This window comes from Colossoma macropomum, unplaced genomic scaffold, assembly GCF_904425465.1.
Source record: "Colossoma macropomum unplaced genomic scaffold, Colossoma_macropomum, whole genome shotgun sequence".
In the NCBI taxonomy this organism is placed as follows: Eukaryota; Metazoa; Chordata; class Actinopteri; order Characiformes; family Serrasalmidae; genus Colossoma; species Colossoma macropomum.
In genome coordinates this window covers 17,585,217-17,603,077 of record NW_023494802.1, presented here as the reverse complement: position 1 = coordinate 17,603,077, position 17,861 = coordinate 17,585,217, and the positions used below count along the sequence as shown (strand labels likewise).

At 42.6% G+C, this 17,861-nt stretch overlaps 1 protein-coding gene across 2 annotated transcripts; it reads left to right on the top strand.

The window, feature by feature from the left end:
- The first annotated feature begins 837 nt into the window (after nucleotides 1-837).
- On the top strand, nucleotides 838-11,430 carry kif3b (kinesin family member 3B). 2 transcript variants are annotated; one of them, XM_036591950.1, is made up of 9 exons: nucleotides 838-1,336; nucleotides 2,904-4,416; nucleotides 4,553-4,654; nucleotides 5,634-5,756; nucleotides 7,627-7,745; nucleotides 8,333-8,449; nucleotides 8,621-8,726; nucleotides 10,618-10,841; nucleotides 11,034-11,430. In XM_036591950.1, the coding sequence occupies exons 2-9, from the start codon at nucleotides 2,998-3,000 to the stop codon at nucleotides 11,137-11,139; spliced, it is 2,316 nt and encodes a 771-aa protein (XP_036447843.1). In that variant the 5' UTR covers nucleotides 838-1,336; nucleotides 2,904-2,997; the 3' UTR covers nucleotides 11,140-11,430. The 2 variants fall into 2 exon arrangements, with proteins under 2 accessions (XP_036447843.1, XP_036447844.1); XM_036591951.1 differs by lacking the exon at nucleotides 838-1,336 and adding an exon at nucleotides 1,372-1,709 and having other exon boundaries at nucleotides 11,034-11,139.
- The last annotated feature ends 6,431 nt before the right edge of the window (nucleotides 11,431-17,861 follow it).

Genomic DNA, 17,861 nt, shown 5'->3' with positions numbered 1-17,861 from the left:
CAATATTTGAAGACTTTTGTATGTATTGTACTCCAAAAACTACTGCGCTAAAAAATGTCCGAATTTTATTCATTTTACTACATTGGGAATCTTACAGAAATGTATATTTCTCATTAATGCTAATCGAGGAAGCAGATATGTACGTGAGAAAATATCGGACATCTACGGAAGTCCAGAGAGACCATGAGGTAGTTCTCATTTTCTGGATTGTTGTTTTGAGATAAGAAGTCAAATATCTTGCTATCTCAATATAACCAAATTGTTATCTTGAAATAACATGTTACATATCTCAAAAGTTATCTTCAGATGTTAATTATCTTGTGATCTCAAGATAGTTATCTTGAGATAAGTTATCTTATTTCAAGATAACTACTTTTTTTTTGTTATAATTTTCTTGATTGTTATTTTGAGATGAGTTAATTATCTTATCACAAGATAACAAAATTGTTATCTTGAAATAAGTTACTTATCTTGTGATCTCAAGACAACAAAGCTGTTATCTCGAGATATCAAGTTACTTATCTTGTTATCTCAACATAACAACCCAGAAAATTATAGCAACAGCTTATGGCCTCTCTGGACTATGGAGCCCCGCTGGTGACAGCCTGTATAAATAAAAATAACGAGTGGCCACGCCTTATTAACGCGAGGGAACGAGATACTAATGCGTGGCCACGACTTAGTAAGGTGTGGGAACGAGATCACGGCTTACTAAGTCGTGGCCACGCATTAGGATCTCGTTCCCACACCTTACTAAGTCGTGGCCACGCATTATTTTTATTTACACAGGATGTCACCAGTGGGGCTCCGTACATATCTCAAAAGTTATCTTCAGAGAAGTTAATTATCTTGTGATCTCAAGATAACAACTTTTGTTATTGTTATTTTCTTGATTGTTATTTTGAGAAGTTAATTATCGTTATCTCAAGATGTTATCTTGAAATAAGTTACTTATCTTGAGATATCAAGTTACTTATCTTGTTATCTCGAAATATCAAGTTACTTATCTTGTTATCTCAACATAACAACCCACAAAATTATAGCAACAGCTTATGGCCTCTCTGGACTTCCATAGACATCGGCATCACCCAACACGGACCGCTTTTGCTACCTAAATCCACACAAAGTTATCAGTGAAACCCGCAGAGGGAAATAAAGCGCTATAAAAATGTAGGACGGGCTCTTTAATGTTAGTAGGTCACGAATGTCGCTGCGTTTGAAACCGGCGAAGAGGCTCCGAGCAGCTCCGCTCCGTTACGGTGAAACAGCTCCCTCACTGCGCGAACAGCGGCCAGGAGGCAGGAATGGCTGACGGAGAGGGAGCTTCCGAACACGGGTAACGCTGCTGTTCTTCATCGTTTCAAGTCAGCTCTGCGCGTTTGTCACACAACCGGGTCCTAACCGACTCACGTGATTCCTAAAAGCGTGGAGACGCGATGGTCATTTCACGAAAACGTTTCCCTGTTTGGAGAAGAGCAGCTCTCGCTTGTTAGCCGAGCTAGCAGAGCCCCGTTAGCCGCTGTGGTAGGGGAGCGGAGTGTTTGCCGTTGCTAGGCCGCTCGAGCGAGGTTGCTGAGGAGCCCCGCTTTGATTGACCCGCACTCAGAAGCCGTTACGCGACTTTTCTGTCATTTACACGATAAATGGACGGTATACTTCAGTTAGTTATGCTTTAACGGTGCACAGTTTGGACGAGATGTGTATCTGAGGTAGGAGTGACCGTTTAAATCCGCCTCATAAATAATCTCAGCTAACCTAGCTAACTCGCTAAAAGGGTGCTAGCCAAGCCTGTTTACCCAGCGCGTTAATCTATCTAGGTTTATCAGCTGACTTCACTTATTACTGTTAATATTTGGGAGGTAACGTTAGCTGACGGACTAATTTGACGAAATGCTGCACTTGTGGTTCCTCTCCGTGTTTGGTTTAAGCTCGGTAGGTTGGCTGACTAAGAGAAAATCACTGATAGTAACGTTACAGCTGTGAAATGTTTTGTTAGTGACTCCACATTTAGCACCTATTAACAGGTAACGTAGTTGGTTAATTAGCTAACTTAGTCATCTAACATTCTGCTTATCTAAGTCGAAGTTATGTCTTAATATTTAACGTAACGTTACGATGAGCCGGAGAGACCAGCTTCATCTGTTTTCCCGGTGGGTGACGTCGAGTTTGCTTACAGTGACATGGCTAAATTAATACAGTACACGATAATCTACTAATGTCAGTGTTATTGTTGTCGGAAGGTGCTGGGTAAGAAGGGTAATTGATGAGCTATCTAGGTTAGCTGACAAAGTTCATGTCGTTGTAAGGTTAGTTAGTCAGGTAGGTTAGTTAGTTACAGTCCTTTCACCGTTCTGTCATAAGAAAACCTTTTTCAGTTTTTCACATAATTTGAAAATACCTGTTGTTCTTTACACTGTGTGTAAATTTCATGATGAACTGACCAAAAGAAACGGCCCAAAATGACCTGGAAAAAAGTCTGGTTCCATTGACTTGCATTAAGAGTGAAGTAGGTTCTTTCCTTCTCCTGTAAAGTTACAAATTTGGAGATACGAGGTTTTTGTAAGTTATATGAGGTGATTCTAAGTTAACGTTAACTGACTAGTGACATTCATCTCTCTAGTCGAGCACACAGCTAAACTGGAAATCGATTTTCCAGTCAGTGATGACGGTGAAGACGAAATCTGATCTGATAAATAAATAAATCCGGATCTGCTGTTCAAGTAAGAGATCTTGATCGGATTTCAGATTAACTCACAAAGTCAGTGGCATATTGGGCGTTAACCCTTAATCTGCACGTTGTAGCCGAAGACCAGACTCTGGTTTTCAGGCCATTCTCAATGCTATTTTCAGGCTGCATTGTCTGTTAAATGTGCAGCTGTCATTTGTCCCATTCTTTTTTGCAGGCTCTGATGCTGGCAGTGCCATCACTGTGAAACAATAGTGCATAGACATAAATAGAAGCCGGTAGATAACAGCGGGGTGCAGGTAGGAGCCATCATGTCCAAAAGCAAGAGCTCAGAGTCCGTGAAAGTGGTGGTGCGGTGTCGCCCCATGAACGACAAGGAGCGCGCCGCCAACTTCGAGAGGGTGGTCTCTGTGGACGTGAAGCTAGGACAGGTCGCAGTGCGAAATCCCAGAGGTGCGTCCTCTCACGAACACCCCAAAGTGTTCACGTTTGACTCTGTCTATGACTGGAATTCGAAGCAGATCGACCTCTATGATGAGACATTCAGGCCGTTAGTGGACTCTGTTTTGCTGGGCTTCAACGGCACCATCTTTGCGTATGGACAGACGGGCACGGGGAAGACATACACTATGGAAGGGGTGCGCAACGACCCTGAGAGGAGAGGGGTCATCCCCAATTCCTTCGAGCACATTTTCACACACATCTCACGCTCACAGAACCAGCAGTACCTGGTCAGGGCGTCTTACCTGGAGATCTACCAGGAAGAGATTAGGGACCTGTTATCCAGGGACCAGTCACGCCGTTTGGAGCTGAAGGAGCGGCCTGACACGGGAGTCTATGTCAAAGATCTTTCTTCGTTTGTCACTAAAAGCGTCAGGGAGATCGAACATGTCATGAATGTCGGCAACCAGAACCGTTCAGTCGGGGCCACCAACATGAATGAGCACAGTTCCCGTTCTCATGCCATATTCGTCATCACTATTGAGTGCAGTGAGCTGGGCCCAGACGGGGAGAACCACATCCGGGTTGGGAAGCTCAACTTGGTCGACTTGGCGGGCAGCGAAAGGCAGACTAAGACAGGTGCCCAGGGTGAACGTTTAAAGGAGGCAACCAAGATCAACCTCTCTCTGTCTGCTTTGGGTAACGTTATTTCGGCACTGGTGGATGGAAAAAGCACCCACATCCCATACCGAGACTCCAAGCTCACACGGCTGCTCCAGGACTCGCTGGGAGGAAACGCCAGAACGGTCATGGTAGCCAACATCGGACCAGCCTCCTACAATGTGGAGGAGACTCTCACCACGCTACGCTACTCCAACCGCGCCAAAAACATCAAGAACAAGCCTCGTATCAACGAAGACCCCAAGGATGCCCTTCTGCGGGAATTTCAGGAGGAGATCGCCCGTTTGAAGGAACAGCTGGAGAAACGGTCAGGGAAGAAGAGGAGGAAGAGGAGAAGGAGGAAGGTCGGGGAGGAAGGAGAGGAGCTGGACGACGATGTTGAGGATGAGGTTGATGACGACGACGAAGACGGGGTGGATGGGGACAAGAACATTGCTGATTATTGGCGGGAGCAGCAGGAGAAGCTGGAGAAGGAGAGGAAGGCCATCATGGAGGACCACAGCCTGGTAGCAGAGGAGAAACAGCGACTACTCAGGGAGAAGGAGAAGAAGATGGACGACCTGCACCGAGAAAAGGAGGCGTCGGAGATGCTGGCAGCCAAAGTGAAGGTAGGCAGATAGTGATGCACACCTTGCATCTTAATAGCCTTTCCTTGTCAGAGACTGTAGGTAGTGGAGAACTTGACTGTCTTAGTCTGTATCAGTTATTTCTGGCAACCGTTATATTCATGTCTTCACTCTTAAGGCTATGGAGAGCAAGCTGCTGGTTGGAGGAAAGAACATCGTTGACCACACTAATGAGCAGCAGAGGATTCTGGAGCAGAAGAGGCAGGAGATAGCAGAACAGGTATAACTTCCAGGAAAGGCATCCAGTATGCCAGGAGTAAGCCTAGACTGGGCTGTGTTTCTGTCTTCCAGGTTGCCGGAAAAGGCATTGGTAATTCGAGCCTTGTGAGTGTTTGATATGGGTCTATTCTAGGAGACTCATTTTAGCTTGTGACCAAAATGCTGATTGAAATACATGATCTGTGTGCAAACGTGGTTTCTGTAAATAGCAGGAGCAGAATTTCTACTCCTATTTCTATTTCTGCTTCCTATTCAGTAGTTCCTTCACAAGTGATAGCCAACAACATCAGCAGTAACAGCTATTAAGGGGGAATTCCACCAGTTTTTCATAATTTCTGGATAATTCAGTCATTGAGATATTAAGAAAAGTCATTTCATTGTAGACAAACTTGGATTTATTTTCGGTGATGATGATGCTGGGAACCATTGGCTGTGTTGTCTGCAACACAAATATAGCCATGTAATGTAAAATAACCAGTGAATCTACACCTTACAACTCCCTGCATGTGCCACTCTTTCATGAATGTATGTTTAAAATGCATATTAGGTCAAAACCGTATCTCAAAACTATTATAAAACAATGTTTCAGGCATCAGGCAGAGTTTTCATAAACATTTCATCTAATAATTTTCTGTGATGTAGGCATTACTCTTTAGAGTCTGGTGCTTTAAACGATTCTCTAGAACTGAGCATTTCACATCAAGCCGTGCCGAATGGCTTTGTTTACATCCTAACTAATTAATTATACAGATATTTTGAAACAAAATTGTAGATTTCCCCTTTTACTTCATTATTACTGTCAAATAGTGTTATTCAGTTCTTCAATCAAATTCGCTGTAAACGATTACAAAGATTGCTGTGATGGGTGGTTTTGGATAAACACTCCAAGCATTGAGGGTTATACTTCGCATTTAAATGCACTGAGTTACTGTTCAAAACCATACATACTAAAGTGTCTTTCTATTTGTTTGCGTAAATAGAAAAGACGTGAGCGGGAGATGCAGCAAGAGATGGAGTGTCGCGACGAAGAGACGCTTGAGTTAAAGGAGACGTACAGCTCTCTGCAGCAAGAAGTCGACATCAAGACCAAGAAACTGAAAAAGGTAAAGCAACGTGCTTGTTTTCTTGATGCAGCTGTACTATTGGAAGCTGTGGGTCTACAGCAGAGGTCACTAATAGGTGGATTGCGGTCAGAGTCCGGACCCAGGCGCTGTCCTGCGCGGACCTGGACCTATAACTGATAAACTATGGATAATTATTTAATTTTGACGGGGTGGTCCTATTTTAATCGGCGCAACATTTCTAGTCATTACGGTACCGGTTTAGCGGCCCTGGGGGGGCGAGGCGAGGCGATGCGAGACACTGCAGACGGAGAAGAAAGTGAGCCACATTATTTCACATGCTGTGCTCTAAAAAGAGAAAACTGACATTGTTGAAATATTATTGAATTGTACTTTATTTGATTTGACATTTCAGTTGTACTCCATAAGATGTTATTATAACTACTAGGCTACTCCAGTAAACAGTATACGGCACTGAGTCAATGCAAGTTAGACATTATGATGTTCCGGACTTTCGCTTGAGGAAATTTTCTCTAACTGGACCTTAAGGAATTTTAGTTAAATACCTCTGGTCTATAGGATTTAATTCGAGTCACCTAATCACAAAATGCTTCTCAAAATGGTGGTTGTCAGTAATTTACACCGATCAGGCACAACATTAAGAACACCTCCTTGTTTCTGCGCTCATTGTCCATTTTATCAGCTCCACTTACTATATAGGTGCACTTTGTAGTTCTACAGTTACAGACTGTAGTCCATCTGTTTCTCTGCATACTTTGTTAGCCCTGTTCTTCAGTGGTCAGGACCCCCATGGACCCTCACAGAGCAGGTACTATTTGGGTGGTGGATCATTCTCAGCACTGCAGTAACACTGACGTGGTGGTGGTGTGTTAGTGTGTGTTGCGCTGGTCTGAGTGGATCAGACACAGCAGTGCTGCTGGAGTTTTTAAACACTGTGTCCACTCACTGTCCACTCTATTAGACACCTTGTCAGTCCACCTTGTAGATGTAAAGTCAGAGACGATAGCTCATCTGCTGCTGCACAGTTTGTGTCGGTCATCCTCTAGTCCTTCATCAGTGGTCACAGGACGCTGCCCACAGGACGCTGTTGGCTGGATGTTTTGGGTTGGTGGACTATTCTCAGTCCAGCAGTGACACTGAGGTGTTTAAAAACTCCAGCAGCACTGCTGTGTCTGATCCAGTCAGACCAGCACAACACACACTAACACCACCACCACATCAGTGTTACTGCAGTGCTGAGAATGATCCACCACCCAAATAGTACCTGCTCTGTGTCCATGGGGGTCCTGACCACTGAAGAACAGGGTAAAAGGGGGCTAACAAAGTATCAGAGAAACAGATGGACTACAGTCTGTAACTGTAGAACTACAAAGTGCACCTATATAGTAAGTGGAGCTGATAAAATGGACAATGAGCGTAGAAACAAGGAGGTGGTCATAATGTTATGCCTGATCTGTGTATTTGTTTGTGTTTGAGTGTTTGATTATTGCAGATCTTGTGCTGGATTTGAGAAAGTGCGGTCAGCTTCTCTGTAAAAGGCCATTGCTAATATGTATGAGTAATGTCGATGTTGGTCTATTGGAAGCAGTTCTGTTCTGCGTAGCTTTGCTGCTGCTTGAATGTTTTTTCACTGGCACTGTCAAATATCAGATTAAGCAAGATCCAGCGTACGTGAGCAGTTTTATTTTTAGCTCCAAACTCGGCTCTTCCAAATCATTTGTTTGGGGCCAACTGTCCCAGAAACTCCCCGTTCCCCTTCCCTGTTCATACATGACTAGGCTTGAGTCATTTCTGTCCGCCTGGCTGAGCATGTGTATGCTTCTTGTGCTGCTATTGCTATGGTGATTATCATCTCTTTTTCTCTCCCCCCCTCTCCTCCTCTCTCCCCCAGCTTTTTGCAAAGCTGCAAGCAGTGAAGGCAGAGATTCATGATGTCCAAGAGGACCACATTAAAGAGAGGCAGGAGCTGGAGCAGACGCAGAACGAGCTGACCCGAGAACTCAAACTGAAGTATGAACACTTCACTTTTCATCTCACCCTTGTTTTCTCTCAAAGTTTACACAGAAAAGCTTTCCTTGGTCATTTTATTGATCTATCTTTTTCCATTTCTCCCAATTATTCAGCCAATTTTACACTTTTAAAGTTGTTTTGTCGTGTTTTCCCCTCACCGATCTTCCCACACTTCCATTATCCCCATCCTGCCCTCCTTATCTGTTTAAAAGCCTGCACAAAAAATCAATTGATCTAGTTCTGCAAAAATCATGTTAGCTCCCTTGTTGTTAGGCTGCGCATGTGCGTATTAGTTGGAGTGTGGAGTGTTTGTATATTCTAGTCAGAGATGGATAGCGCACATTCTTTTAAGGAGAAGATGGTAATAAACAGTGAAGGCTCTCTGGCCCAATTTAGTCTGCATGATTAAACAGACTGGCTAAAAGTCAGGGCCCAGCGCTGCTTCACTGCTGATGCCTCCATTACAGGCAGTTAAAAACACAGCCCTGGAGGATTGGAAATGACTTAATTAGCACTACAATCTGCTTGCCAGGCTGTCCCTGCAGGGTGCCCGTGTTGACCTTTGTCTTTTGGGTCATTCCCACCAGGCATTTGATCATCGAGAACTTTATCCCGCTGGAGGAGAAGAATAAGATTGTCATGAGGGCCACCTTTGACGAGGAGGATGACTCCTGGAAGATGAGACCCATCACCCGCATTCAAGAGTATGCAATTACACAGATACATTTGCATATTAGCGCAGCTGGCTTGGCATCAGCCTAATTACTGAAGATAGGATGTTCAGTGTACTTCTTTGTATGGGTTTTCTTCAGTGTCCTGTGTCTGTTGCTTCTAAATTTTCTCTCTTTCTCTCTCTTCCTCCCTCGCTCCCTCAGTGATCAGCAGATGATGACGAGACCGGTGTCTGCAGTGGGCTACAGGAGGCCTCTGAGTCAGCACGCTCGCATGGCCATGATGATGCGGCCTGATGCCAGATACAGGGTGTGTGACACTCTTTACACCATGGTGATGTCATTCCAGATTAGGAAAGCAAAGTGCTAATTAAAACCATGCTGCCCTTCGCCAAGTGTTGCCTATTAGCAGGCTTAGTCACTATGCATTGGAAATGCGTTTGTTTTACTGGTTTATGCAGGTTTGGTTCTGGTTCTAGTAGTAGAAGTGCATCTTCTTGCCATTGCAGTCCCCTCTGAGGGGGATTTCTCAGCTGCATTTGTGATAGTCGGTGGTAATTAGGTCGATCATCTGCCTAGTGTCATTAAATTAAGAGCTAAAGATAGATATACTGACTGGCCACTTTATTAGATACAGCGATCTTGTACTTACATTGCTTGTCACTTTTATCAAGTACACTAAAGATATAGGTGCATTTTGTAGTTCTATTACACGTTGAAGTCCATCTGTGTCACTGGATAGTTTTGTTAGTTGTGAATCAATGGTCAGGACCACCACCACACACTGACATGGAGATGGCATGTTAGTTTGTGTTGCGCTGGTATGAGTGGATCAGACACAGCAGTACTACTGAAGTTTATAAACACTGTAAACACTTGCTGTGCACTTTATTGGACACTCCTACCTTGTTGGTCCACCTTGTAGTCGTAAAGTTGGAGACAGTGGCTTATCTATTGTGTTTTTAATCGTCTAGTCGACAGAGTGATACGGAGTTGTTTAAAAGACTCTCTGCAGCAAAATACGCTACAGGGTTACACTGTAGTCCTGTTGGGGGTGGGCGGGGCTTGACCATTGATTAATTGGGTAAAGGGAGACTACAATCTGTAATTGAGGAACTGCAAAGTGTACCTATATGGCAGTTGGATCTGATAAATTGGATAATGTGTGTAGATACAAGGATACAATAAAATGGCTGGTGAGTCTATACGGCCAAATATGCTGTGTAACTAAGTAACTCTACATATTAGTAGAGGCTTAACATTGTATTATGATATCGCAAAGCAAAGCTGTGACAATGTGCATTGTGGAGAAATTACAATCTGTTAATTATGCTATCTAATACAGTTGCAATGTTTGATGGTCAAACAATCAGCACCAACTTATTCCCGCATTCCTCCTGCCTCCCAAGGCTAGTGTCGTTAGTAAGTTGTGCTACAACATAATCCATTTTTTTTGTTTGTTTATTTGTTTAAATTATTTTGAGGATATTGAATCTTGAATCCAGACTTATTAATCGAATCGTGTGCTTAGTGTCATTCATTATACCCCTAGATATTAATATAGTAAGTGAATATTAATACATCAGTCACCCAGTCACCATAGTAATTTTATTGCACATGGTACTGTATAACAGAGGCCACCAACCCTGCTCTTATCACCGTTTCTTGATGATTTGATGACAGCTGCCATTGTCTCTGTGCTACAATCTAACTGAACAGGCCTGTCATTACATAATCACCTGATTGAGGTTATCTGAGTTGATGGTAACTATTATTATTGATTAATTTATTGAGTCACATTATGGATGTTTTAAAAAAACAACAGAAGTTCGAACGTCTGATTGGTGTGAACAACTTTGGAGAGCAGCCTGAGTAACGCATCAACAGCAAAATCGCTTATCAGCCAGTTTTGTTCCCTTTAGGCTAGAACTGTTTTGTACTAGAACAGTGAAGAAAAAGAACATTCTTTTTCCAGGTTGAGGGCTGGTTTGGTGCAGTGGGTCAGGTTGGGTTCAGACAAGGCTATATTCAGGATTGGATCAAAATATCAGGCCACGTTAACGTCATAGTGCATCTCATTGGGTGGCTAATTGTTGATTCGGAATTGGTGATTGAGTGACTCACTCTCTCTCTCTCTCTCTCTCTCTCTCTCTCTCTCTCTCTCTCTCTCTCTCTCTCTCTGCCCCATCCTTCACTCTCAGGCCGAGAACATCCTAATGCTGGAGCTGGACTTGCCTTCCCGTACCACTAAGGAGTACGAAGAGCCCGTGATCGCTCCTAAGGTGGCGGCAGCCTTGGAGGATGCTCTAAGGGAGGAGGACGAGATCCAGGTGGATGCCTCCGGCTTCTACGCTAACATGGGCTCCAGTCCAGGCTTGGGCCCTGGTGCCATGGCAGGGGGCTTCTCCAAGAAGCCCAAGTCAGGGTGAGAACCACTCCCCTTTGTTTTGATGCCCTCTCCTCTTTCTGCTTCTGTCTGTTCTGCTTATCACCTGCACTTCTATAGCATTTATTTTATTTTTATGTTAAGCTGTTTTTATGTTAAGTTTCCCCTTTTAAATAACCTCATTGTTATTATTATTTTTTATCGTCCCATCCCCAATCCCCTCTTTCACAGCCGTCCCAAAACAGGCAAGAAGGCGAGCACTCCCACTTCGGCCCACAGCCCCTCTGGCTCGGGATCCCCTCTCTACCCCCAGTCCCGTGGTCTTGTGCCCAAATGACACCCCCCCCCAATCCCTAAATCCTCACTTCTTCTCCAGTCCCTTCATCCTCCCAGACAGACAGACAAACTTAATGACTGAGCTGTGGGAGGCCATGATCTGGAACTTCAAGCTGAAGAATAATGTTATTAGAATCTCTGTCCAAGTTGAGGAAGATGTACATCTTCCTCTCCTTCTCTGATTCTGATTTGAGACCAGTTTTATAATGCTGGCAAATGTTATTAGGACCACTTTTGAAACTCACACCATGCAGCTGGGTTAAATATGATGGTGTTTTAGGGTCACTGTTAATAAAAATAAAATTATTAGACTTCGAGAAAAAAGTCGTACTATTTCGAGAATAAAGTCGTTATGTTTAGACATAATATTTGGAATCCTGCCTTCCGCCCAATGACAGCTGGGATAGGCTCCAGCACCCCACCGCGACCCAGAAGGATAAGCGGTTTAGATGATGGATGGATGGATGGACATAATATTTGGAGGATAAAGTGGGCTAACTGTAGGGGGCTGCCATAACGCATTGGGGTCTCGGTTGCTGTACTGGCGCCGGAGCTCCACTCACTCCTGTCTCTCTGTGGATCATTTTGATCATCATTCTCACTGCCTGTGAAACTTCATGCCCTCTTTGAATGGGGGGAGATGTAGCCACCGATAGCCGTGTAGACGACCCTGCCTGAGATTCTCCTTCAACAACACAGACAGACAGTTTCCTCCGAGTCCGTCTGGCTCTTTATTCTAAATAAACACAGTTTCCTGCTCAGCCGTTTCAGCCGGTTCTTAGACTAATAACAGGCTGGTGCTGATGTGCAGGACAGACAGGGAGACTGAGTGTTTCTTTAAGGGTGAAATTGATTTGAAAGTATAACTCCACCAACTCCTCAACGCCCCTCATTTAACAAGAGGAGGTGCTGCTTTCACTTTGCAAAGCCTTTAGCCACAATATTGCGACCTTTTCTGGTATTAATGCCACTTTAATGTTGTTTTTTTTTTCTCAAAATATTACGACTTTTTTCTCGAAATAGTACGACTTTATTCTCGAAGCCTACTATTTTTATTTTTATTAACAGTGGTCCTAAAACGCCATCATAGTTAAAACACTAAAAGACACAAAACATAAAAAAATGGAAGCTTTCCTGAATTAAAGGCATGAAGGAGCTGTGAAGTTATGGGACTACCTTGTATTTAGACGTGAGTAGATGTAACACTCAGAGCACAAAAAAAATTGTTGGTGTAATTTCAACGTATAGTCTTACTAATTCACTAAGAACGTCCTCGTTCTTAGTGTACAGTGGCACAGAGATCGAATTCCATGGCTTAGGCCCTTTACTTGAGCTGCAGGTTTCTGATTTGTGTGCTGTTTGTGTGAGGTGAGTGAAGTTTTCCACCACACTTGGTCCCGGCATTGTGGTAGCACATGTCTGCTCCATCACACTGTGGTGCGTGTATGGATGCGTGTAGATGTTAAGTCGTATCTAGTTATGTTTTTTTCCAATTGTAGGATTAACAAATTTAAATGCTCTCACTTTAGGAGGGTTCCACTAGCTGGGGGGGGCGAGCCTTTCTGCTTGTTCGTCTCAAGGCGTGCGCTGTAGTGTTATCCGGTGAGTGAGAGAGCACACTACGTCACAGGTTCGGTTCTCCAGCGGCTCCTTAGCCCTTTCTCCACATCCCTCTAGCACTAAGAGCCTAAGGGATTGGGGTAGAAGGGGCTGTAGAACACTTCTGGATTGGACCTATGTGTCAGTCAAAGCTGTAACGAGTAGATGCTGTTCTCTTTGGGTCACCTGAGCTGGACGGATGAGAGTGGGGAACTGCAGGTCAACAAATACCAAAACATCAGGGGTTCCAAGGTGCCTTAGATTCCCTTTTTACTTATGAAAAAGAAGAGAGGAGGGTGTTTTTATTCTTCATCCCCATGGTTAGTGTCCCTTGGAATTAACTGATTCTTGTAAACTCATAATTGAATCCGAGGCCCCTAGCAAAGGACTGTGAAGGCTGACCATTAACAGCTGTTTTGAAACATCACTGTGCTTTTCCCTTCCAAACATCTGTGGATGGGGAGTCTCTGTTTGCCTGCATTTAAAGGAATACTCCAGCATTTTTCATCCTAATCTCTATCTGCTGAATCTGTATCGTATCATCGATTACCACAGACAATTTCAGTGCACATCCTGGCACTGGAAAACATTGAACTGGAAAACATTGATTTGAAGCATACTTATAATAGAAGCCATTGTGCTGTTTTGGAACATTTTTCTAATGTGGTTTACAATAATAAAAAAAAAAATCTAATATTATATATAATGCATGTTCTGAACTCCAGCCATTGCATTCTGACAGTACAAGACTTTAGGCTGGCTTTACACAGTAAAACTTGCACGCTGTAAATTGCATGCCAAAACAAACAATCAAAATCACATGCAACACATTCGATTACTCCACTAGCAAATTAGAAGCTTGTATTGTTTGGTGCACCATGTTATTCTTGCAGTATATTCCACATGGTGTTACATTTTTGCAGCATTTTTATCGCTTTTGTATAACACATTTTTTCCAGTTGTGACTGGTGATATATATATATATATATATATATATATATATATATATATATATGTATATATGTATGTGTGTCTGTGTGTGTGTACATACATACATACACATCTGTTGTCGGAAGAAAACTTTGTATCTCCACTTTTGTCATTTTTCAGGTTTTTTTTTTTTTACATATTTTCAAAATGCCTGTTGCCCTTTACATTGTTTGTAAATTTCATGATGAATGGACAAAAAGAAACGACCCAAAATGACTTGGAAATATGTCTGGTTCCACTGACTTACATTATAAGTAGGTTTTTTCCTTCTGTATTTTGTATTTTATTCATTTTGGAGATATGAGGTTTTCTTCCGACAACATTATATATATATATATATATATGTATATATGTATATATATGTATATATGTATATATATATATATATATATATATATATGTATATATATATGTATGCACGTGTATTTCTTCACTACATATTTGACAGATCTGTTCTGTGTAAGTCTTTAAACATGAAGGTTTAAAGAGCAGTTGCTGAACTTTTGAATCACTGGAGTGACAGTAAAAAGCAATTCTGGTTGTTTTTGCTTTCACAAAGGTTTTTTCATATTCATGCACAATACATATTTACTTAGAACAGAATGGCAGTTGGCTACAAACGGGTTCCTCCTAGTTTTTAAAAACAGCTTAATTTACAAATACTTTTGCCTGAAAAAATGACTGGTGACGGAATTCAGCACCCGCCCAGTGACTTCTATTATGAGTCGGTTTCGAGTCAATCAGATTTCTGTTCTTTTTCTAGTACAGTGCGAAGTGTTTGTGGTATTCAGCTGAGCTCTACATCCAGCTGGAAAATTCTCGAGTATTCCATTAATACTGAAACCTGCCCTGTAAAGTTTAAACACAAGACACGATCTGAAGAATGTGTCCTCTGTATCCATAGAGTATTTGGTATAATAACAGTTATATATAAATACGCAATGCTGAAACTCCAGGACGACGCTTAGGAAACACTGATACAGAGGTATTACTGAACTGATGGTCTCTGTCCCCTTTAGGACTGCTAAACCGTGATATGCTCTAAACCCCACCCTCTACCTTACCAGTAAGGGTAATTCCATTGCTTGCTGCTACTGTAGGGTTTAACTAACCCCCCGTGACATAGTATACAGTTTATATATATATATATATGGGTAAATAATTCTGCTATACTGTTGAATTAAAAAAAGAAAAAGAAATAAAGATGAATGCAGTCAAATAGCAACATTTATAATGCTAACTTATTACTGTACTGAACTTGTCTGTTTTATATCCAAGCAGCTGTAGATGCATTTTTATGGTTGTTTTCTTTGGTGTAGAATGTATTGTTTTTTTTTCCTATTTGTATTATTTGTATTATTTAATGTTATGTACAAATATATTTTTGCATATAAGATTTTTTTTAAAGATTGTGTCACAAGATCACTTCTGTGATGTTTCCCGAATGGCTGGAGGATTCATTTCAACAGTTGGTGCGACAAAGGCACCGTGAAATTTCCCTTGTTCTCAGAGGAGAGAGAGATGTTGAGACTGTTTATGATGTTGGAAATGGACGTATGGCTTGTCCAGGATGTGTTGAACTCCTTTGTGTTGGTACCTGACAGAGGCGATGATAAATGCCTGTTACGCTCTAATGTATAGTCATATCCACTGAACCAAAACCTGCTTTTTGTAACTTGTTTTAAAAACAACCATAAAAGGAAAGAAATATTTGACATTAATGCACTAATACCCAAATGTACGATGTGTATGTAGTACTTGGCTGTCCGAGAATGCAGGAGTCCTCAGTGTCTTTTACTTGTTGGATTTTTTTTAATTAAAGATTGATTATCTACTTAATGGTGAAATTATTGTTATCCTCAGAAAGGTACAGTGGATCCATATTAGGCTGAGTAGAGTTACCTGGATGCTCTCAGAAATGGCCTCATTCATCTAGATATACACCGATCAGGCATAACATTATGACCACCTCCTTGTTTCTACACTCATTGTCCATTTTATCAGCTCCACTTACTATATAGGTGCACTTTGTAGTTCTACAGTTACAGACTGTAGTCCATCTGTTTCTCTGATACTTTGTTAGCCCCCTTTTACCCTGTTCTTCAGTGGTCAGGACCCCCATGGACCCTCACAGAGCAGGTACTATTTGGGTGGTGGATCATTCTCAGCACTGCAGTAACACTGATGTGTTGGTGGTGTGTTAGTGTGTGTTGTGCTGGTCTGAGTGGATCAGACACAGCAGTGCTGCTGGAGTTTAATGTTATGCCTGATCGGTGTATAGGAGAGCAGCATGAATAGCTGAAGATGCACTATGTGGCCAAAAGTATGTGGACACCTGACCATCATACCTATATGAGCTTGTTGGACATCCCATTTCAAAACCATGGGCATTAATGTGTATTTTGTCGTGCATCTGTGGGAATTTTTGCTCAGTCAGTCAAAAGAGCATGTGTGAGGTCAGGCACTGATGGACGAGAAGGCCTGGCGCATACCCGACGTTATAAATTCATCCCAAACGTGTTCAGTGGGGTTGAGGTCAGGGCTCAATGAAGGCCACTGGAGTTGCTCCACACCAAACTCATGAAACCATTCCCTTCTTCAACAAACACTAGTTGGCACTGGTCTTTCCGGTAGGTAGCATCCTTCTGGCATCCCCTAAATCCAGTTAGTGCAGTGAAATTTATTCATGAAGCTCCAGATGCAGTTTTTGTTCCGATGTTGCTTCCAGAAGCAGTTTGGAACTCATTTACATTTACGGCGTTTGGCAGACACTCTTATCCAGAGCGACTTACAATTTGATCATTTTACACAGGTAGGTGAAGGTAGTGTTTGGAGTCTTGCCCAAGGACTCTTATTGGTATAGTGTAGGGTGCTTACTCAGGGGGGGATTGAACCCCAGTCTACAGCGAAGAAAGCAGAGGTGTTACTACACCATACCAACCTGGAACTTTAGTTGATAATGCAACAGAGGTTACATGATCTTACTAGCTACGTGCTGCAGCACTCAGTAGGCCCGCTCTGTGAATTTGCATGGTCTACTGATTTTTGGCCGAGCTGTTGTTGCATCGATTCGCTCAATTTCACAATAATAGAACTTTAGAGTTGGCCAGGGCAGAAATTCCTCAAACTGACTTGTGGCAAAGATGGCAGCGCCACATTTAAAGTCACTTCAGTACGACCCATTCTACTGCCAGTGTTCATCTGTGGAGGTTGCTTGGCTATGTGTTGATTTTATACACCTGTTAGCAACTGGAAAGGCCTGAACTCAATAATTGGGAGGGGGTGTCCACATACTTTAGGCCAAAAAACGTTATCAAGGGTGGGATTCAAATATTTTTTGTATATGCGATTCAGTTCTGTTTGCACCAGTTGTATCATACTGAGACCATACTGTGTTTCCGAGGCAGTTTGGAGCTCATTTACGGCGTTTGGCCGACACTCTTATCTAAAGTGATTTACAATTTGATCATTTTACACATGTAGGTGAAGGTAGTGTTTGGAGTCTTGCCCAAGGACTCATTGATATAGTGTAGGTTGCTTGCCTAGGTGGGGGATATTGAAACCTAGCCTGCAGCGTAGAAGACAGAGGTGTTACCCACTACACCATACCAACCTGGAACACTGTAACTGGTAATGCAACAAAGGTTAGATGATTTTACTAGCTACGTGCTGCAGCACTCAGTAGCATTTGCATGGTCCACTGCTATCTGGCGCCACATTTAAAGTCACTTCAGTACGACCCATTCTACTGCCAGTGTTCATCTGTGGAGGTTGCTTGGCTATGTGCTTGATTTTAAACACTGTTAGCAACTGGAAAGGCCTGAACTCAATAATTGGGATAATTCGCTTCTGTTTAACAACAATAGAACTTAGAGTTGGCCAGGGACTTGTGGCAAAGGTGGCAGCACCACGTTTAAAGTCACTTCAGTACGACCCATTCTACTACCAGGTTGCATGGCTATGTGCTTGATTTCAAACACCTGTTAGCAACTGGAATCACCTGAACTTGATAAGGAGGGGGTGTCCACATACTTTTGGCCATATAATGTACACACATTATCAAGGGTGGGATTCAAATATTTTATGTATACGTGATACAGTTCTGTTTGCACCAGCTGTATCATACTGAGACTG